We start from the raw sequence: 22325 nt of genomic DNA, 5'->3' as shown, positions 1-22325 counted from the left end.
AAGGGTCAAAGTTGATGACAAAGATGATAAATTAAGGCATGAAAAGAACTTGTATGTTCTTCTGGAAATGAAGCAAAATGCTGGACAGCCTTTAAGAGGTCTGGGTGTGGGGACGCATGCCTGTAATCCCAGCACATGGGGAGACTGAGGCAGGAGGATGGCATGTTTGAGCCCAGTCTGGGCAATTTAGTAAGACCCTGTCTCATAATAAAAAAAAAAGTAAATTTGACGCTTGGCTGGGATGTAGTTCAGTGTGAAGGCCCTGGGTTTAATCCTCAGTACTGAAAAAAAAACAATGTCAAGCCTGAACCTATGCCAATGCCATATGGGTTCTCTTTGTATCTAATAAGATCCTGCTTCTTTTTTCTTTTCTTCTTTACAGGTGTCTGAATACCACAGGTTATGTAGTGCTAATGTAATCAACAAAGGTCATTCTTTCCTTTGGCGTTCAAAACCCTTCATGATTCCAGTGCCTACCTACCTCTGTCCTCCTTTGGACCTGGGCCACCTTAAATTATCTACCCATCTTTGCAGCAAACAGCTCCTGGTTTCCACATGTCACAGGCATTCTCAGAACCTGTGTGACTCAGGTGGAGCTCCATGCCTCTTGGACATCCCTGCATTACCCCTGATGATTTTTACCCAAATCCTGGTCCAACTGATTTGCACCCTTATGGAAATCTGAATTAGTTTTATCTTCATGGTACTTTGTATTGCGTTGTTGACATTTGTTTCAGTCTTATCTGTGATATTCGTCTTTATTCTGTACCTGGCACTTTATACCTAGAAAGTACACAAAGGATGTTTTATTTGAAAAATGTGAATAAATGAGGGCATGGGTGATAGCATGCATACATCTTTCCTTTCTGTAGAAAAAGAATAGCGCTTTTCTAAGAGCCCTGTGTGGATTCGTTGCAGTTGTGAAAATGAAGTCTCCTGTGTGTGACAGACCAAAGCTTTTCCTGTTGCTCATTGAGTAAGAGACCTTAAAAGGATCACTGAGAGTGTCTAGTACCAAGACATTCAGAAAGTGTTTTTAATTTTCAGAATTTTCATTAGTACATGTTTGCAGTGCATAATGATTATACTTGTTGTGGGGAGTTGTAATACATCGAATTTTTTTTACATCCCCTTAGGAAAAAGTTTGTTGAAGAGCTCCTTTGTCAGCCCCACATTTCAAACTCTATGGGCAGCATATGCAATGGATTAATCCAAGTGAATAAAAAATGATTTTCATCTTTCTTCTAGACTGAAGAAGTTACTTTTGCTCTTGGTTGTTAATGTCACCCTTAGAAAGCAGCAGTGCAAAGGTTCTGCTATGTGCAGCTAAGCCACGTATTCACCAGGTCTCTTCCGTTTTCACAGCCCCAGCAATTTACCGTGGTTAAAATATAGCCCAAGGAAGTGCAAAGCAGATCAGATCCTCAAACTCTCTTCCCCTGGAGACCTTGAACTTTATTAATCCCTCATATCTAAATGTACAATCTTTCTTGCTCTCTTTTCATGTGATTACAACAGTCACCATTTACTGAACATCCATATGTGAGCTATTAAACTAGATAATTTACTTATGGTGTCTCAGTTCATTGGATGACTGACATTATTATTTCCATTTGAAAAATGAGGAAATTAGGGCTCAGAGAGAAGATCAGAAACTTGCCTGGAGTCCCAGATTCTGAACAGGAGATTGATTGGAATTTACGCCTGTTAACTCCCAGGACTGTTCAGAGTTTGGTTTCCATGGGAGAAAAACTGCCAGATCTCTCTGTTCCTTTTTGAGTCCTCCACTTTTCAGATTTTCTACCAGGAACATCGATGGGCTTCTAAAATTATCCTAGTGGATCTCATTCTGAGAAGCAGTGCTTTTGTAAATTCGTTATTTTTATGCCCCTTTATTTTTATTTATTTTTATTTTTTATTTTTTATTTTTTGGTACCAGGGATCAAACTCGGGTCCTTGGTTTGCAAGGCAGGTGGCGGAACCACCGAGCTAAATCCCTGGCCCATTATGCCCCTTTAAACTCTCATGGCCATCAGTTAGAAAAGCCAGGTTCAGAAGCCCTAATAAGATCTTTGGACACAGAACTTTTTGCCTGGAGTTCTTTTCTTTTTTCTCCCCCAGCCTATCTGAGTTCTATTATGTTCCTTTCTCCAGCAGTATCGCTGCTTCTGGGGAGTATTTCTTGACCCGATGGGGCTACCTTCATCCTTTCCTCTAATCTCTTGCATTGCCTGAAATTACCCTAGGTTCAGTGTCTTCTTACCGAAAGACCTTAGTGAGCTCTCGCGTAGGACAGGGACTGTACGTCCAGAACATAACCTGCTACATAGTGGTCTTTCAGAAACTGTCAGTGATGAGCTGGTCATGAGTAAAATGCAGAAATGTAGGTATGAAACACTATTTTCTGTTGCAGAAGAGGGGTCAGTAGAAAGAATAATGATTTTCTGAGTTAATTTTCACCTTTCTCATATGACAGCCAAAAGAGGTAAGCACCGAGTGGAAGTATGCCAGAGTAGATCTGTGTAATGCTGAGTTTTTATGTGCTTGACTGATAACAGCACCAAATAATGACAATATATAATGACTTTAGGTGGCATGAGTGAAGCTATTGCTGTAGTACTCTCCCCCAAGCTGTCATGCCCACCTTCTGGCAAAGCTTCTAGGAAAGGATGTTTTGCTCTACATCTGAGAAAACTGAAGGGATTCCCTAACTGTAGGTATAGAGGGGGAAGAAGCAAAGCAAGCAAACAAGCGAAAAACAAAGGGTGAGGTGAGGAAGGAAGGTAATTCCATTTTCACCTCTGATATCACCTCTGGGACAGTGTAAGGTTAGTGTGGGTTATAGATGTGGGCTTAATTAAATAATGTATTGATGGGGATGGTAAAAAATACCCCGGCAGCCTCTTCTCTGTGGGTGGAAGAAGCTGTCACCTATGAGACTGAACCTATCCCTTAAGACTGATAAAAAAGCCTTCCTGCCAGGGATTTAGCTCAGTTGCACTGTGCATGCCTCGAATGCGCAAGGTACTGAGTTCGATCCCCGGTACAAACAAAACAAAACAAGCCTTCCTTTCCTGTGACTTTCAAAGCCATGGCATAAACACAGTGTGGCAAAAATTGTTACAAGCACATTACACATCAGTCTTTTTTTTCTGGTACTGGGAATTGAACCCCAGGCCTGGCTATATCCCCAACTTTACCTTCATCATTTTAAAGGAGACTAGGCCAGTTTTGGGGGTTGCTATATCTGGGGGGCAAGTCACTTCTGTGCATCCATAGGTAGCACTAGTGTTCTGACAAGATGTGCTGACGTGTGCTGGATGGCCAGATGTCATGCTGCAGATGTCCCCTTCCTGTGAAGGCTCAAGTCTGTGTCATATTGCTAGGTGTAGTAAGGGAAAAGGGCCAGCTTTTACTCAGAGAGGCACTTTAGGCATGTATTGTCTTCTATTTATTTTATTTTATTTTTTGGGTACCAGAGATTGAACTCGGAACCTTGTGCTTGCAAGGCAGGTGGCATAACCACTGAGCTAAATCCCCGGCCTGCATATATTGTCTTCTAAGAGCTTAGTGAATCTCACCCTAAATTACAAAACAGAAACTGTTCTTTCTGGGTTTTTTTGGTACTGAGGATCGAACTCAGGTCCTTGGGCTTGTGGGGCAGGCGGCACAGGCAGTGGAACCACTGAGCTAAATTCCCAGCCCTCTGGGTTTTATTTACTAAGAAATGCATCACTCTGGTCTCTGTCCCAGTGCTGTGCATGTTTATGGGGCTTGCACATTGCTGTTGGATGCTTGAAGAGGTTTAGGTGCAGGGCATGACTGGAAGAAGACTTTTCCAGTTGTTAACTGCTTTTCCCCCACACTTGAGAATCTGAGTTTCAAAGAATCACATTTCCCTTCTAAGTTTTTGGTAATTCCTTGCCAGGTATTGACAGTGATTTCTGGAAGTAGTAGGTGTTTTTGAAAGCTGGACTTAAAAAAAATTCTGTTAGAATGTAACTGTTAACAAAACAGAATCTAAAATAGTGGGTAGTGTCTTAGTTACTTTTCTCTTGTTCCTGAAACAAGATACCCGACACCCAAAGTTAAAGAGGGAAGGATTTATTTAGCTCAAAGTTTGTAGAGGTTTCAGTCCATAACTAGCTGGCTCCAAGGCAGGATGGCACCTGGCAGAGGGGCATTGCAGAGGAGATACAGTTCATGGCGGGCTGAAGGTAGCAAAGCAACAAAGGACAACCACAGGTCTTTCTATCTCTTATATCTTATCCAGGCTACTTAGGGCAGGTAGCACTCACACCCGTAATCCTAGTGCCCTTGATCCTAGTATTGCACCATGAATCAATCCCAGCGTCACACACTTGAGATCCAGCCTCTGAAAAAGCCCCACCTATGACTGCATGAGGCTTTAGAGGGATATCTACACACAAGCCATAACATTCCAACCCTAAGACTCGTACATCCTTTTATGCAAAAGGTATTTAGTTCATCTCCAAGAGTTGCCAAAATCCTGACAGTTTCAACATTTCTGAAAAGTCCAAGTCCAAAGTCTCCTCTGAGATTTAAGGCAAACTCTTAGCTGCAAGCCCCTGTACAAATAAAAAGAAAGTTAAACACTTCCAACCTTCAGTGCCCCAAAACATTTCCGTTCCAAAAGGTATAAATGGGGGAGAGCAAGGAATGGAACCAAAGTAAGTCTAACATCAAGCAGGGCAAACATTAAATCTAAGCAGTTCCACTTCCGGCACCTCCAAGAATCTGTGGCAGGTTATGAACTCCAAAGGGTTTGGGTGACTCTGGCCCTACAGCACTGCTGGTTGTAGCTCCCATGGCTTTTCTCTTCAGCCAGCTCAGCTCCCTCCTTACAGTTTTCCTCAGATGACCCATGTTCTTGTCATCTCCAAACTTCTGGGATCGCCACTGCACCTTCGGGTTCCCAGTCACAGCTTCACACACTACCCTCCCAGGGGCACACAGCCTGGCCTCCCAGGCCTTCTTCTGAAATCTGGGAGGAAGCCTTCCTGACCTCACAATTCTTGCATTATGCATGCACCTATAACCAGCACCACATGGATGATGGCAGGGTCTGCTGCTAGCTGGAGCAGTAGCCAGGCTTCCTTCTGTCTTGGCTATAGGGGTCCAGTGCCTATGAAGCAAATCTTGAGGAACAATTTCCCTGGGCTGTTGCTATTCTGGAACATGGTGCTCTGGGGCTCTCCTCTCAAAGCAAAGTCTTTCACTTTTGCAATTTTGAGGCTGCAAAGGCTGGAGTCCTGCTTCTTGTGATATCCTCAGACCATCTTTTCTCTTCTCCTGTTCCTTCTCAGCAATCAAGATCTCCTTTGCTCTGTCTTTGCATTCCACAGCTTTGCTGCAGCTTCCTTTCTGGCCAAACTCAAAACATTTTAAATCATCATTCTGGGCTCTTTGCTTTTGATTCTCAACATAAATCTGGCTAAAAGCTTCCAATAGTAGCCATGCCACCACCTCAACATTAGACTGCCTTGAAATTTCTTTTGCCAGATTAATTAGTCCACTACACTTAATCTCAGTCTTAGGCAAAGTCTTTGGACATAAGCAAAATGCAGACAAACTTTCTGCCAAAGTATAACACACATAGTCTGGTGTCCAGCAGCCAATGGAGTCCTTCTTCCCAGCAGAAACCTCCTGAGCCTGGTCTTTGCTGGCAGCATTTCTATCAGCATTCTAGTCTTCTGAGTTCTGACGAGAATCTCCTGTCAAGTACAGCCCAAGGCATTCCAGATCCATTATTTTTTAATCCAGCATCTCCAAACCTTTCCTAACTTTTCCTTTTCTCACAAGCCTGTTCCAAAACCTCTTGAGCCACATAGCCATTTAATGTCATAGCAACGACCCCACTTCTGTTACCAAATTTCTTCTTAGTTAGTTTTCTCTTGTTGCTGAGATAAAATACCTGACACCCAAAGTTAAAGGGGGAAGGATTTATTTAGCTAACAGTTTGTAGAGGTTTCAGTTCATAATCAGCTGGCTCCAAGGCAGGGTGGATGGCAGACAGCATTGTAAAGGAGAAAAATTCATGGTGGGCAGAAGGTAGCAAAGCAAGGCAAAGGGATGACCACAGCTCTTACTATCTCATATCTTATCCAGCCTACTTAGAGTGGGTAGCACTGATATCCTTAATCCTAGTGCCCTTGATTCTAGCATTACACCATGAGTCAGTTCCAGCATCACACACTTTACATCCATCCTCTGAAAAAGCCTCACCTATGACTGCATGAGGGTTTAGGGGGACATCTAGACACAAGCTATAACAGGTAGTATGGGGTAAGTTCAATAAATATTGTTGAATGGATGACTACACATATTATAGATATAAACATAGATATAGATGTAGATATGGAACTTGTGCAGTGTCGAGAACTGAATCCTACCCTTCTGCATAATAGGAAAGCTCTCTTCTCCTGCTCCTATCTCTCTCCCATCCCCCCCACCCCCGCTTTCTAGCACTGGAGATCAAACCCAGAGGGACTCTATAACTGAATTACATTTTCAGCCCATTTTAAATTTGAGATATGGGCCGGGGATTTAGCTCAGTGGTTCTGGCACCTACCTCGAAAGCGCAAGGTCCCGAGTTTGATCCCTGGTACAAAAACAAACAAACAAATAAAACTTATAAATTTGAGATACATTCTTGTTAAGGTGTACAGGTACAGGCTGGACTTGAACTTGTAGGTTCTTCTGCTTCAGGCTCCTGAGTAGCTGGGATTACAGGAGTGGGCTACTGTTCCTGGCTAGTATGGTGGTGCACACCTGTAATACCAGCACTTGGAAGGCTGAGGCAGGAGGACTGCTTCAAGTTCGAGGCCAGCCTGGGCTACATAGTGAGTTCAAGGCCATCTTGGACTACATAGTGAGACTCTGTCTCAACAAAAAAATTTTTCATATTGGTGCATTCCTAATAAAATAACACTGCCACTTTTTTTTTATAGTGATGTATGGGAAAAGACATATGGTTGTAAACTATATAAGGTAGTGAAATGATTATACATACATACATACATATAGTTTTTAAAAAATAGATTTTATTTTATTTAGTTTTTTAATTCACATTTTATTGGTACAGTTTAGATATTCATAATGATCACATTCATCATAGGGAATTTGTACCTGTACATGATGTATCTTGATTCCTCTTTTTTTTCCCATTTCTCTCCCCTCTCTTCAACCTCTTCCCCTCCTTATTTGTAAAAGCCCCATTTCCATTTTTTCCTTTTCTCATTTTTTCCCTTCCTTCCCTCTCCCTCTTCCCTCTTAGGTCCCTCTTTTGAACATTTTTTCTTATTTCACATTGTCTATTATACATTTTGGTCCCTATTTACACTTTCAGTTTCTTACACAAGAAATGTGTGTTCAGTTTTTTTCACTTAAAAGCATAGCTTCAAGGTGCATCCATTTAGCTATAAATGCCTGGAGTTTATCATTCTTTATGGCTGAGTAATAGTCCATTGTATAAAAAAACCACATCTTTTTTATCCATTCATCAGTTGATGGGCATTTGGTTTGCTTCCAAGATTTAGCTATTACAAACTGTGTTGCTATAAACATGAGTGTGCATATATCATTGTGGTATGATGCTTTTCATTCTTTTGGGAAGATTTTATTTTTAAGAGCAGTTTTAGGTCCACAGCAAAATTAAGCAGAATGTCTATATAGTTTTGTCTTTTGCAGAATGTCATGTAGTTAGAACTGCACAGCATGTAGACTTTTCATATTTGCTTTTATATACATATATTTATATATATTTTATGTGTGTGTGTGTGTGTGTGTGTGTATTTCTTTCATGTTTCTTTATGGCTTCATAGGTCATTTGTTTTTAGTGTGGAATAATATTTGATTGACTTCATGTACCGTAGTTTGTGTGTCCATTCACCTGTTGAAGGACATTTTGGTTGCTTCCAAGTTTTGGTAATTATAAATAAGGCTACTATAAAGATTTGTGTCCAGGTTTTTGTGTGGACGTACTTGCTGGATAAATACCAAAAAGTATAATTGCTGGATCATGTGGTAAGATGTGCTTAGTTTTGAAACTGTCTTCCAAAGTGGGTGTACCTTTTTCTTTCATTCCAGCAATGACTAAAAGCCCATTGCTCTACCCAGCATTTGGTGTTGGGCCATTTGAATAGGTGGGCAGTGAATTTGGATTTGGGTCATTTGAATAGGTGGGTAGTGCTATCTTGTAGTTACTTTGCAATCCTAAAGGTATACGATGTTGAGCATCTTTTCGTGTTAATTTGCCATCCTTTGATGAGATGTCTGTTCAGATCTTTTTGCCCACTTTGTAATTGGGTTGTTTATTGTTGAGTTTTAAAGTGTGTGTATTTTGGATGATAGTCCTTTATCAGATATGCTTGCAAATATTTTCTTCCAGTCCATGGTTTATCTTCTCATTCTCTTGATATGCGTTTATATATGTGAACTTTCGTCATATTTTTCTGTTGTGGGAGGTATATACGTGCCAGATCTGTTTTAATATAAAACCATTTTACCCCAGATATAGGAAGCCAAAATGTGAAATAGACTTGAAGAAATACCAACCATTACCAGTTTTTAAAAATAAGGTAAATGAGGGCCAACTCACTCTCTGGTTCCCCTTCTGTCTTGCTTAGCCAGAAGCATTCTTTCTCTCAATAAACCCTTCTTACTCTAAAGAAAAAAAAAAGGGAAATGTCATTTGAATTTAACCAGCCTACAGCAGCAACCTGAAGTAGCCTGGGGGCAGTTATAGCAATGCCTTTATGTCTATTTTCCCCCTCCCTAATAGGTACTTGTATTTATTGATTGAATTCGAGATTTGCTTGATATTTCTGATCACCCCTTCCTATGTGACATATTATCTTTACAAATTTCATAAGAGCCTATATTTACTTCACAGCTTAATTCTCTACCCTTAGGAAAGGGTTTTCTAGGCTGATGATTATATTTAAGTAAGATTAAATAAACCATTGTGTTTCTAGTTGTAGTAAGAAAAACAAAGCAAAACACTCTAACAATCCTCGAAAACTTCCAGAGAATAAATTTGAGTCTCAATAGACACTCTTCATGTTAAATACAAAATTTTCCTGTGTTTGAACATGCTTGTGTTACTTGCTTTTCTCTTGTTGCTGAGACAAAATACCTGACACCCAAAGTTGAAGGGGGAAAGATTTATTTAGCTCACAGTTCCTAGAGGTTTCAGTCCATAATTGGCTGGCTGCAAGGCAGGTGGCAGAGGGGCACCAGTTTATGGCAGAAGACAGCTGAAGTAAGAAGGGGACTTTAACAGCATCTTCCTGTCCCTCTTACCTCATTCAGACTACTCAGGGCAGGTAGCACTCACACTGTTAATCCTAGTGCCCTCAGGCCTAGCCCCACCATGAATCAATCACCTCCTCTAGATTGAGCCCCCTCCAAAGTAGCCCATTACCCCATGAGGCTTTGGGGGGACATCTAGACACAAACCATAATAATGCTCCCTGCCTTTCCTCTCTCCCACCAACTTCTTGTCTCCTTATGACTTTGAAAAGGTTGAGTGTTGGGTAGGGGAAAAGCGCTTGACCTGTTAGAGAAGGGAAGTATAGGAGCATTTTCCACTATGAGCATAGCTCTGAGCCACCTGTATTTTTCTGCATAGCTGAAGCAAGGGTTAAAGGCTTGGGATGGAGGCAGGTCTCACACAAGGCCATTTGCTACAAACACGAGGTGCTGACATTTGACCCAGGGCCACAGATTCTTTTTGAGAATGTTCTGTCTAACTTTTGAAGCTAATTGCCACTTTCTGTCTTGACTGCTTCTTGAGGATAAGTAAGCATGCATGGCTCCTGATGCTGAGAAGTTACTGGATACAGTTAGGAAGAATTTCCAGGGCTCTGCCTTACCTGATATGATCCTGGCCAGATCACTAGATTACCAGGTTTTGTTTTTGTTTGTTTGTTTGTTTGTTTTTGCAGTACTGGTAGTTAAATTCATGGCCTTCACACTGAGCTACATCCCAGGCTGATTTTTTATTTTCAGACAGGGTCTTGCTAAGTTACCCACACTGGGCTCAAACTTTCCATTCTCCTGTCTCACCCTCCCAGAGTGCTGGGATTACAGGTGTGTGTCACCATGCCTGGCTTAAATTTCCTCGTTTTTTTAGTTCTTCCTTTCAAGGCTGAGGAGAGAAATAATTACACCTAATTTTATCCATTTCAAGTTGGGAGCTGGTAGGAGGAGAGGGAGAGCCAACAGTAAGATATGAATTATTAAAAGTGATTATATTTAAAAAAAAACAATTTTAGCGAGAATAAGATAAAGTACCTTAAAGAGTCATACAAATGAAATAATTTTATTTGAACACTTAATAATTCTATAAAGTAGTTTCTGTTGATCTCCCCATTTTATAGATGAAAAAACTGAGGCTCAAAGAGCTTGAGCAACCTGCTTAAGGTCTATAGTTGGGGACTAGATTCACACTGGTGGTCTGGCTCCAAGTCCAGATACTTAGACTGCTTCCGGTACTGGTTCCTCCAGAAAGGAGAGACATGTTTTTTGAGGAGGGATGGTGTGGCCAGAGAGTAAGACAGTGCCTTCGGTGGGCTGGGAGCAGCCCTTTCGTCTGGGGTTACGGGACGTAAGAGCTGTGGGCTGCATCTTAAATTCTTGGTCTGTGTTCTTCTGGCAGAGTGGTTTCTGAGCATGGAAATCAGTGGAGTGGCAGCTACATTTTAAAAATGGTTCCTCAGCAACAAACATGTAGGTGCATGTAACTAGCAGGAGTGTTCACTGAAGGGTTAGTGGCAAGAAATGAACACCACCACCAACCAGATCCAAAACAAAACAAAACAAAAAAGGGGAAAATTCAAAGGAAGGATATAGCCACTGATTTGACTAATGGGGTGATGGACAGGTCAATGTTGACTCCAGGGTTTTGAGTCTAAAAGCAAAGAAGGCATTAACAGAAGGGGAGACTGTCGAGAGGAGCTGGTTTGTAGCAAAAACTGGGGAACAGGACTAGTACTTGGGTTTTTTTTATACGACTGGGAATAGATATATACATTACAAATGGTGATTCATTTAGTCTTTACAACAGCCTGTCAAGATAACTTTTTTTTTTTTTTCCAGTACTGGGGACTCAACTCAGGGCTTTTGCACTGAGCTACATCCCCAGCCCTCTTATATTTTGAGACAAGGGTCTTGCTAAATCCCTAAATTGCCCAGGTTGGGATTGAAGTTAGGATCCTTCCGCCTCCACTTCCCAGAGTGCGGGAATTACAGATGTGTGTCATCCTGCCTGGCTTCCTTTTACACATTGTGTAGAGGGGTCTCTGAGACTTGAAGAGGTGAAACAACTTTCCTGGTGGCCCCCACCGAGAAGGGGCAGTTTTCTGTATGAACTTAGGCCTTCCGGCTCCACAGCATGCCCTTTTCTCCTTGTTTTGGCTGCTCTCTGTCCCTTGTCACATGGATATGATGAGTGACACTTTAGGAAGGGAAGGGCCATGCAGGTTCCTCGGTTACAGCACTGGGGCATCAATAGGAAAGTGAATCTGGAGTTCAGGCTTGGGTTAGGGGAAAGGTTCAAATTTGCGAAGCCTCTGAACAGAGGAGGTGTTTCTTTAAAACTAGAGGAAGAAGTGAGACAATTGAGGTAAAAGCAAGAAGAAAATGTACAGAAGACCCTTGGCATTGACCTGTTTGAGAAGTTAAGACAGGGAGCTAGGGTAGAGCGTGAAGGGGGCAGGTGAATTAGGACAGCGAGTTTCATGGATGCCAACCAAGGAGAGAATTTCCGGGGCGAGTGTCTCCACTGGAATCCCAAGGCGAGTCACTGAATCCGGATTATGTGCCAAGTACTTTACAGCGTTGATGGTGACATCAAAGGAGAACAGGCCACTGGATTTGGAGGACAGAAAAGTAAAGCTGATACTGATGTGAGGCTGGCTTGCTAGCTGTGAGCCGTTGCCACGTCTGCAGAGCTGGCTCACACCTGGAAAGCTGGCTTGTGGGGAAATGTGGTGGTGATGCCAGCAGGGCTCACTGGCAAGTTACTCTCTTTTTCCCTATAAGATTTGTTTGGCCAAAAAAAAAAAAGTGCTGCAGGAAGAAATGTTATATAGTTTGATGATTGGTTTTAGACATTTAAACAATGCTGCAGGATAAGGAAGTCTCCCTTTTTGCTTTTAATGAGAGGGTTTATAGTTTGAACAGAAGACTGTCTTTAAAGGTATTTTCAGGGCTGGGAGTATAGATCAGGTGCTTGCCTGTCATGCCTGAGGACCTGGGATCAATCCCTAGCACCACAAAGACAAAAACCAGATTCTTTTGAAATGGCCTAGTCTGTATTATCTGTACAGCTTCATGTGTTGTCCTTTCTCTCAAATCCTCCCCCCTCTGTTTTTCATGTACTACACAAAGAATTCAGAGCTATTCAGTGTTTACCATGACACTCTATTAAGTCAGTCCTGATTCAAACAACTGCTTTTTCCTAGCCAACAACATGTTGTGTGTGTTTCTAGTGAAAGCACTAGATAATCCAAACATGTGAGCATTTCAGAGGGTCACATGAAAACTTCAAACATTGTTTTCTGTTTTTTAGAGGAAAAGTAATTAAAATCAATAGAAAAAAATTAGGGGTCTGGAAGAGAACAAAAAAGTACGAAGAAGAAAGGTAGTTTCTGCAAAATACTGTCACTAAAGTCAGGGCACCAAACCCATGACTAGGACAGAGAGGGTTGGGGGAGAGTCTGATGAAGGAGAGATTGTACATAAAAGAAGTCAGGTAGCCTGAATGGCAGTCCCAGTTCACCAACTCTCTGTCTCTGTGAGTTCCAGCAAAGCACTTCTTTTGTCCTTAGTTTGTCTTATCTGGAAAATAAGGGGTCCTTTAAAGAACTTTTCAATAAAAAGTGGTAAGACTTGCTCATCATCTGTCGGTTCTTTAGCAAAATTGTGTTTATTGCTGCCTGCCTCTGCAGCCTGACCCATTCTGCTCAGGTTCTCACACAGGGAATGCAAAGCTATTGAAGCAGGAGCAAGCAGATGCCATGGAAAAGAGCATGAGTGTGGGAATGGTATTTGTCCAGTGGGTTCTGTTGGATGAGCTGATACCTTGATCCCAAGGTAGAATTTCTTAACTTGCTGTTAATTGTAAACTAGGTCTCCTTATCTTGCAGAATTTTGTGCAACTCTTAGGATCCCCTTCCTTACCCAGGTAGTCCCATGATATGATTTTGAAGGCAAGATGACTTTGCTAACACTTTGAAGATTTGTTAGGAATGAGTTGGTGATTTTAATTCTTTTTCCTTTGAGAAGAGGATTAACTAACAAAGCATTTCGTGTACGAGAAGATTATGGCTTGATTAAAGTGATTTGACTTGCTGCCCAAGTAAGCAGCTGATAGGAGCTACAAACCCAGAGTCGAACTTATAAATTAGATGTATCCCAGAGAAGCAGTGTACTAGAGACCTGAAGAGCAATTACCCCTCTCTCAGTGCACTTGCCTCACCACATAAATGATTAAGGAGTGAAAAACAGGTGAATTAATGATGCTGGGATGTGCATATCGCCAGTGTGAATTAGCTAAGCACCATAGGGTTGAGTCCAGTGTTGGGGTGACCAAGAAAAGTTGAGATGCCAGTGACTTAAACTGAAGTCTGCTGCTGCCTGGTGTGTTGATGGGTAATTCAGGTAACTTTTCTGGATCTCCATTGCTTTACTCCTCTGCAAAATGGTCCTGGATGAGATGATCAACTGGATCAAGCAGTTGCATTTGCTAAGTCCCTCAATTTTGATCCCCTGTTTGAAATTTCCTGAAATTGTTGTCTGTGTTCCTGCCTGTTTTGGGGTTTACTGTCATCATTTTCTCCTTACCATCAGCCCCACAAAAATCTTGAGGTGTATTATAGTAAAATTTGCTTTGCCCTTCTTCTCCCAAAGAATAATGTGGATCATTTTTGAAATATTTTAGTGATAAAGAATGTATCACAATGTTTTAATGGTTTAAAACAGGGTTTTCGTTTTTGTTCCATGGGAGCCCAAGACACAAACTCCTCCTTCAGACTGAACCTTCATTTGCTGGAGGCAAGCCGTGTCCGGTGATGAGATCCCTGCACCACTGAAATGGAAAATAATCATGAAAGTTCGATTCCTAAAGTAAAGTGGGAACAAGTCTTCTAGCTGTTATCTTGTACCTGTTGTGCCCAGATCACGAAGTCCCCAAAGACCACCAAGGAGCCGATTCCGATGTAAACACACGAGGGTCGTTTATTCAAGCTCGAGGAGGGACACTCAACCATCACCGACGCAGCGGATCAGGATTGAGAGCCCCGAATTCCAAATCAGCAGGGTTTTTATTGTGGCTACTGCAAGGTTTGGGGATGTTTCATTTAACAGTTACATGATTGGTTGATATTTAGCAAGCATGGGGGGTTGAGGGGTGGCTACATGTAGAGTTTATGGGAAAAAGGAACAATCAGCACATTGACAGAATGTTCTATAGATAATGGGCCCGGGAGCATCTGTTTTCTGGGCAGACAGAGGATTGAGTTAGGAGCTGTGTCTTTTTATCTGTTGTCCCACAGCAAGGACATTTTATCATTATTGTATCGGCACAAAGGAGACTAGGGGAATAGTTGACTTCAGTGAAGTGGAATTTATGTCAAGGCCACTTCACTGTCTTATTTTAAGATGGAGTCAAACTTTAAAATGGAGTTAGTTAGGTCTCACATACCGTGGTGTGAGTAAATTTGCATGGAATCCTCCAGGTTTCTCTCAGCAGTACACTCCCTACATGTAGAAGTTCTCAAGTATCAGGGCGTGGTGGTGCATGGCTATAATCCCACCACTTAGGCTGAGGCACCAGGAGGGCAAATTTAAACCCAGCCTGGGCAACTTAATGAAACCCTATCTTAAAAAACAAAAAACGGGTTGGGGTGTGGTAGACTATTCCTGGATTAGATCCCTAGTATCACACACACACACACACACACACACACACACACACACCAAACCCCCAAAACAACAACAAAAAAACAAAAACAAACAAATTCTCAGGTTTTTGCAGAAAAGTAATTCTGTTCATGTTAGGGTTCATTTCATGGTGATACCATTTTCACAAATTGCTATTGTATTTTCCTCCTTTTCATCTATGCACCCTTATATTTCCCTTCTCCTTAGAAGATCATTCTGAGATTGACCAGTTACTCATACTCTTAATGTGTTGAATACTCACATCATTCCTTTAGTTTGTCCTGGGGGTTAAAGCATTTCCTTAACAGAGCTGTCAGAACTTGGACTGGTAACTGCATTTGTTTCTCTCTCTTTTTTTTTTTTAATGTATAAGATTCTTTATTTTTCTTATAATCATTTAAAGACTTATACAATATTTTGAAAACAAAATAAGCACTGAAAAGTAGCTAACTTCATGGAAACATAGGATAACATCTGGGAAAAGGGAGATACATTCTTTCCAGATTTACTGAAGAACATTACGGAGATTTAATATAGTCAGTTTGTAACAAAAATAATACAAATGTAAGTATATCAATAAGTATTGAAAAATTATTGCTTTTGCTGAATCCCTGGGATAAGGCAATCAAAACTAAGAAATAATTTGTCAGTTTATTGAAAAACAGAGAGAAAAGAAAACACTGAAATCCTAGCCCTTAAACTGACATTTAATAGCTATATAATAATTTATATATTTTTATATTTTAAGACTTAAAATATGAGTTGCTTCTTCCCCCTCTGTAATCAAATCTTTCATTTCAAAGATACATTCTCATGTACTTAATATATTTTCCTAGCATAGCAATGTAGTCTGAAAGTTTCTGACACAGTGCCAGATGAAAACAAATATTTAATAAAATATCTGTTAAACCAAAATCTATTTTAGGAAGCAACTGGAATCTTCTAGAATAAAAAGCTTTTAAAAATTTGCATCAGGCATAACTGTGGCAAAGAATCATAGGTCTCATTTCCAAATGAATCAACCAAATCTTTCAAGGGTTGTGTTACCCTGCAATGAAGCAGGTCTAAATGAAACAGAATGCACATCTACTCTATTTCAGAACCCAGAGAAATTAATTGCAATGGAATGGCATGATCAAAATTTTTGAGATTAATAGAAAAATTTCTGGGAGGGAAGTGACAGTCACCTTGAAGAAGGCCCAAGTGTGGTTAGAAAAAAGGGAATTTGTACCTCCAAAAATCAAGTAAAGTAGAAATGAAATCAAGTCTGGTGACTTTAATCACTGTGTGTAATTAATAAAGTCAGTGCTAGTGAGTGGTTCTAATGGGGAAGTACAGCATGGTTCTTTCTTGCCTGGCCGTCTTCTTACCTGAAATGCAAATGCAACATGCATGAATACAGAGTTTGTTTTTAGAAAAAAGAGATATGACCTCTTAAAAATTTGTTCCAGACTTTTAAGGGTTTTTTTTAAGCTAGGCAAAAAACAAAGAAGACATAGGTAGTATCAGCGTTACTATTTATGGAAGGCTTTGCACACTATTCAGATTTTTCATTTGATTATTTTTAAATATTATTCTTGCATATCATTCCTGTAAACCAGAATCATCCAGAGGAGGGACAGTGAAATGATGAATAACCAATCTAGTCAGACATGATTAAAATAACTAAAAATGTTCAGTCCATAGAGGGCAACATTTTGAAGAGACGTCGTGTTTATTTTTAAAATGTGGAGATGTTACATAGGCGAAATAGAAACATTCTGATTCCTGAGAGTAGACCAGGGACAATAGATTAATAATAAAGGGAGATTTCAGATCAGATGTATGGAAAGAATTTTATAACAGGTTAAAATAGTCAAATGGTGTTAATAACCAGTAACTCCTACATACTGCTAGCTAATACTTGTAAAATTAGATTTAATTTGGTATTTATTTTTGACTGGGAATTAGGTTAGAGAACTCTCATATAATTTTAGGAAAATAATCTGTTAAATATCATTGACAGCATTTATCAAGCATTTTATGTCCATATATTTATTAACCCTGGTTTCATATTTTACACATAGGAGCATAAATATATCTGTTAATGTTTGCTCAATGAAGCATACTTGGTAATAGATTTTGTTTTGAGTGTAGACTTGCTGATTGAAAGTTGGAAATAAACACGCAGCAGCTGACAGCATCCTTCTTTGTGTTCTTTAAAAATATAAAAGTAGATGAAAGTGGAAACAGGATCTATTTTGGACACAACTGCTATTCTGTATCATAAAAACGGGGGAAACAGACCCAGAAGCATCAAGTTTAAGTCTCTGTCTCTCATTTTTTTAGAAGCAGGGTCTCACTGTGTAATCCAGGCTGCCCTTCAACTTGCTTTGTAGTCCAGGCTGGCCTTGAACTGAATGATTCTCCTGCCTCAGGCTCCCAAATGCTGCAGTTATAGGCATGCACCATAAAACATGGCTCAAGTTTCTTTCCTCTAGTCTCTTATTTCACTGCCCCTCTCCTAATGCTCATGAGCTGTATTCATTATTGAGCATACTAATCACTTCTGGTTTGATACAAGCAGGACATGCCTTTTGTGGAAACCACTGACATTTTATTATGTTCTGCTCAGAATTTAAATGAAATAAAATTGACCCTCGATTTCAGAAAAAAACCACCCACAATTTGTTTTGCATGTTAAAGCTTTTTATTAGCAAGTTTTCTAGCAAATAGAAAAGTGGATCGAATAGTGCAGCATGGTAACTTACACGTCTCATCTTCCAGCCCAGTGGTCAGTTTAAGGTCAATCTTGTCTCATCTGCACATCCCCCTCTTCCTCTTTGCCTTGGAATTACGTTCAAACAATTCAGAACCTATAACTTCACCTGTAAGTATTTCATATATTAAAGATATAAGAACATTTTGTAAACTTGATTCCAATATCAACACTTTAAAAGTTAACAACTGCTTCATATCAAATATTGGGATTCACATAAGGCTTGTGCTTTGAGGATGGTTAATACATCACTTGGGTTTTTGTCCCATACCTCTCACTTTTGCTTTCCTCTTGCCATTTTGGTCATTGTTGTGTTGTTTTTTATTTTGTTTTTGTTTTTCTGAGACATGGCTATGTAGTTCAGGCAGCCTCGAACCTGTGGCAATCCTCCTGCCTCAGCTTCCTGAATGACGGGATTACAGGTGAGCACCACCATGCCCAGCTATTGCTATGCTGAAGAAACTGGATCATGTGTCTTATATAGTTTCCTAGGATGTGGGTTTTGCTTATACTCTGTTATTTTTAAGGAAATAAGCATAAAATAAATATCTTATATTTTTTAAAAGTATTAATTGTATGCAAATGTTTATGCTGAAAAACAATTTAGCTATGGAGTTTAAAACTTGATTAGCCAGGAAAATTCAGCCCTCAGGTGACTTCTTTATATTTTTTTCCTGTCTCTCTTTGTTGGAAGATGTCTTGGCAGATTACATGCCGTGGTGTTACTTTACCTGATACTGAAATGCACCCTGCTGGCCGGAACTCACCCGCCATTCCTCATCAGTAACACCAGTTATTTTGGGCAGGGAATTGGAAGGGCAGTTTTTCCCGTTGAATGTGCAGTGGGAAGCTAGGTGACTGAATGTATGCCTCAAACCCTTGGCCCCAACACTTCTTGCTCCTCATTTGCTATAAGGAACATTCTTTTGAGGCCTGTTTATTCCAGTGGAAATAGGATCGCAGACTTATCTGGGTTGGAAGGCTTCCTGAGGTCACCTGGCCCTGTTTGGCAACCTTAACCCGGGATTCCAGCGTCATTCCCAGGACAAGGCCGTTTGCTAACAATGCTCATGGATAAATCCCTTTAACATTCTAAGGCTTTTTCTCTGCTGTGTTAGTGGAATAGGTTATTAAAGTGCACCTCTTTCTGCTGTGTGCACATACATGTATCTGCACAGGTCTTTAATTAAGATTGATCTTGATTCTTCCCTGCCATCCTCTTCAGCAACTTTTGATTGTTTATGAATTGGTGATTGACTTTATGGGTACATTTTGAAGTATGAGTGGATTACTGCCAACTGTGCTTTTTGTTAGGGTATGTGTGATGGTTAATTTTGTGTCACCTTGGCCAGGTTACATGGTGCCAAGATAGTCAAACATTTTTCTGGGTGTTTCTGTGAGGGAGTTCTGGACGAGGTTAACATTTAAATCAGTGGATTTGGAGTGAAGCAGATTGTCCTTCATAATGTGAGTGGGCCTCATCCAATCAGTAAAAAGCCTGAATAGGACCAAAACACTGGTCCTCCTGGACAAAGAGGGATTTTCTAGCAGATGGCCTTTTGCTAAGAACTGGTTCTGCCTTCCTGAGTCGCCAGCTTGGCAGATGACCTTACAGGTTTGGACTCCCCAGCCTCCATAACTGCAGAAGCTAATTCCTTATAGCTCTTTCTAAATATACACACAACCTATTGGTTCTGTTTCTCCAGAACACTTTGACTAATGCAGTGTGTGTGTGTGTGTGTGTGTGTGTGTGTGTGTGTGTAGCGGGGAGGATGGGTGTATGGCCCAGATTTTCTGGCCGTCTGGTTTTGAAGTGGCATTTTACATTAAAGAGATACAGAGATCATTGGAGAGGTCGTCAGAAAATGAGACTCTGGCCCCACCTCTAGAAAACTACCTTTTTGTTCTCTAACCTGGGTTACTTTTCTTCTCTCAGCTTCAGTTTTGTCTCTAAGGAGTTTGAACTAAGAGACTTTTAAGGTTTGTGAGTCCATTAAATTCAGATGCTGAACATTTGAACCAGCTGCTGAGGTTTCTGAAGATGATTCCTCTGAGGACTGCCCAGGATTTCTTTTGTACATAAGGAAACAAAAAACCAAAAAGCTGATGTATAGAGGTATTGGTGGTGGGTGTTACAATGTGAAGCAGAGCCCCCCCGCCGAAAAAATGACAGAAGGTGTATCAGAAAAGTATTCTAATCAGTAAAATATAAAATATAGATGAGTCAGTGCCTGCATGAACTTTAGCTTCTGTGATTTTTCATCTAAGGGCTTGGTAGTCTAACTTTGAGGACACTTAGGATCTGTTTCTGTGTTACATTAATTCACACTTTGTGGAGAGGAGTTGGGTGGTTATGCTGCTGGAGGCTTGGAATTTGTGACAAGTTGAGGCCCTCGGGCCAAACTGAGTGGCCTTAGCCCAATCAATGCACAGGAAATACCGGACCCCAAGGACTGTGTGCTGTGCTTGACCACAGAGAGGAGTCTGAGGCCTGTGCTGACCCATGTTGACCCTGTACATTGATTTTTTTTGCTCCCTTTTTTGTTGTTGTTTTGTGCAGATTGAAGCCAGTGTCTTGCACCAGCCAGGCAATCTTCTTCCTCTTTTTTTCAACCAGGCTTCCCTTTCCAGGTAAAAAACAGTAACCACAAGGCAGAAACCGTATTATTTTAGCCTCTCTGTCTGGAGAGTGATGAGCATTTAGCGGCGGTAATGTTTTGGCGTTCCCTGTCTGGAATGATTGTTCACATCAGGCAGCAGTCTGCCTCTGGGGAGGCTGGCCTCTTGGGTTGGGTGTCCTGCATCTGGGACGGGAAAACCAGTGAAGGGCAAGAAAGGTCAGCTGCTCCCTTTGGATGTGGACACATTTTGTATAAGGTCATTGCACCTTGCTCAATAGAGCCATTCCCAGAAAATGCAGTAAGGTGGCTTTCTTTGCCCTTTTGGATTCTTTCTGACCTTATTCAGCCCACAGTAAGGACACCAGATCCTGAGGGCTGTGTCCCCTAAGAGGCTAACTGACCCTTCACTTGGTTGGTGCTGAAGACAGACAAATGATTAACCCTCTGGAATCTCTGTTTAGACCCTAGTTATGGTCATGAGTTCAGCCTTTTGAACTGTGGGCTGAAATTGTTTTTCCAGCCTTCCACCCAATCGGGTGTCCCTGCCTGCCTGGACTGTGGTATGGAAACTCTCCCTTGGGAGAGAGTAATGGGCAGGAGGCGTGGGAAATGGTGGGAGGAAGCTTCCAACTGCTGCCGGCCAGACCAGCATCCCACTGAGGAGGTAAGGCAGGGACCCAAGAAATGAGTGGGAGACAGGAAAGGAGCTGCAGTCTGGAGGCTGGAGGCGGCTGAGTGGGAGCAGCTTCTGGCTCACTGCCTGCCAGGCCACTTCCTTCCCCTGACATGACAGCCCTGCTGGCCTGGCTGCCTGCCACCTGGCAGAGGCTGCAGCTGCACATGATTCCCCAACCGCCCAGTTGGGGGCTGTGTGGGTCCTCTGGATTTCGGGGAGGTCTGCTCCCTGCTTGGCCACCTCCGCTTACACTGCCAGGTGCCATCATGTGTGGTCAGCAGGACTCCTTCTCTTCCCCAGTCACATGGTACTCACCAGCTGTCCCTACTTGGAGGAGCTGGGCAGAGGGGGAAATGCCATAGGAAGCCCCAAGACACAGTTTGAATCCAGGTTTTCCCTAGGAGATATACCACCAGGTCAGGACTCTTCACGTGTGAAAAGGATCACCTCAGCTTACCCTGAAGTTATCTACATTCCATGGGGAGGGACCTGTTAAATTACAGTGTAAGAGGCATGGATGCTCTCTTGAGCTTTGATGGAAGGCTTCCTGTCCCACGAGGCCCATCCTGGTGGGGGGTTGGCAGTGCAGTGTAGGGTCCTGGGCAAAATCCTGCCCACCTCAGGAAGACCGAGAACTCCACCAGTGATTTTATCTCTTAGAGGCTAGGAAACTTGGTACTATTTTTGGCATTGGTTTTTCTCTGTAAAATCCGGGAAGGTAGAGAGAGAGGTATGTGCTTGTCTACCCCAGCCATTCACAGGAAGTTAGGTTATATCCATAAAATGGGATGTAGTAGTCTTGCAGAGGACCATCTGGAGAATGTGCCATTAAACTCAGGTTAGATTCTAATTCCAGCTCTGCTACTGGCCTCATTTCCCCTTGCCCCACCTTTATCCCTGCCCCCTTATTTTCTTTCTGAAAGCTACTTTATCCCATTTACCTCCATTCTACAGCAGTGTCTTCAAAGTGAATTGATTAGTCTTTCAAACTGGGTTGAGTTTGTCTAGAAGGCACCTGTGTATTTTCCTAGTGGCTTCATAAACTCTCTTTCTTGAGTTCGGCTTTGGGTAGGAAGAAGGGACAAAAAAGTATTGTGAGTTCTAGAGATGGGGAGTGGAGTGGTCTTGGGGAAGCTGCCCAATTCTGTCCTGACATGATCTGCATCCAAGGGAAAGGCTTCATGAAGGTGCTGGAGGTGGTGGAGCCTTCTGGATGAACTCGCCTGTGTCATATAACCCTAACCTCTTCATTGACTGCTCCCACCACCCTGTTCTTTCTCTTTCAACTTCTATCCCTTCCTAC

General features: G+C 41.6%; 1 protein-coding gene across 6 annotated transcripts in view; it reads left to right on the top strand.

The window, feature by feature from the left end:
* Znf697 (zinc finger protein 697) overlaps window positions 1-22325 on the top strand; it is a 35601-nt gene that overhangs the window by 2546 nt on the left and 10730 nt on the right. For 2 of the 6 annotated variants that reach the window (XM_087213321.1, XM_087213322.1), the window contains exon 3: window positions 383-14367. The exons of 2 other annotated variants lie outside the window; for them this stretch is intronic. Coding sequence is in view for 1 of the 4 variants with exons in the window: in XM_004853847.4 (XP_004853904.1) it covers window positions 20909-21010 (102 nt within the window). In the remaining 3 variants the exon portion in view is untranslated. Of the gene's footprint in view, window positions 1-382; window positions 14368-18205; window positions 21011-22325 lie in introns of those variants that run through there. 2 more of the 6 variants (XM_087213323.1, XM_004853847.4) reach the window with 2 other exon arrangements.

The sequence above is a fragment of the Heterocephalus glaber genome, unplaced genomic scaffold, assembly GCF_053883595.1.
Source record: "Heterocephalus glaber isolate CG9 unplaced genomic scaffold, H.glaber_assembly_v1.0 deba00001442, whole genome shotgun sequence".
Taxonomy (NCBI): domain Eukaryota; kingdom Metazoa; phylum Chordata; class Mammalia; order Rodentia; family Bathyergidae; genus Heterocephalus; species Heterocephalus glaber.
Note: the sequence above shows the minus strand (reverse complement) of the source record. Positions and strands in the feature narration are given on the sequence as shown.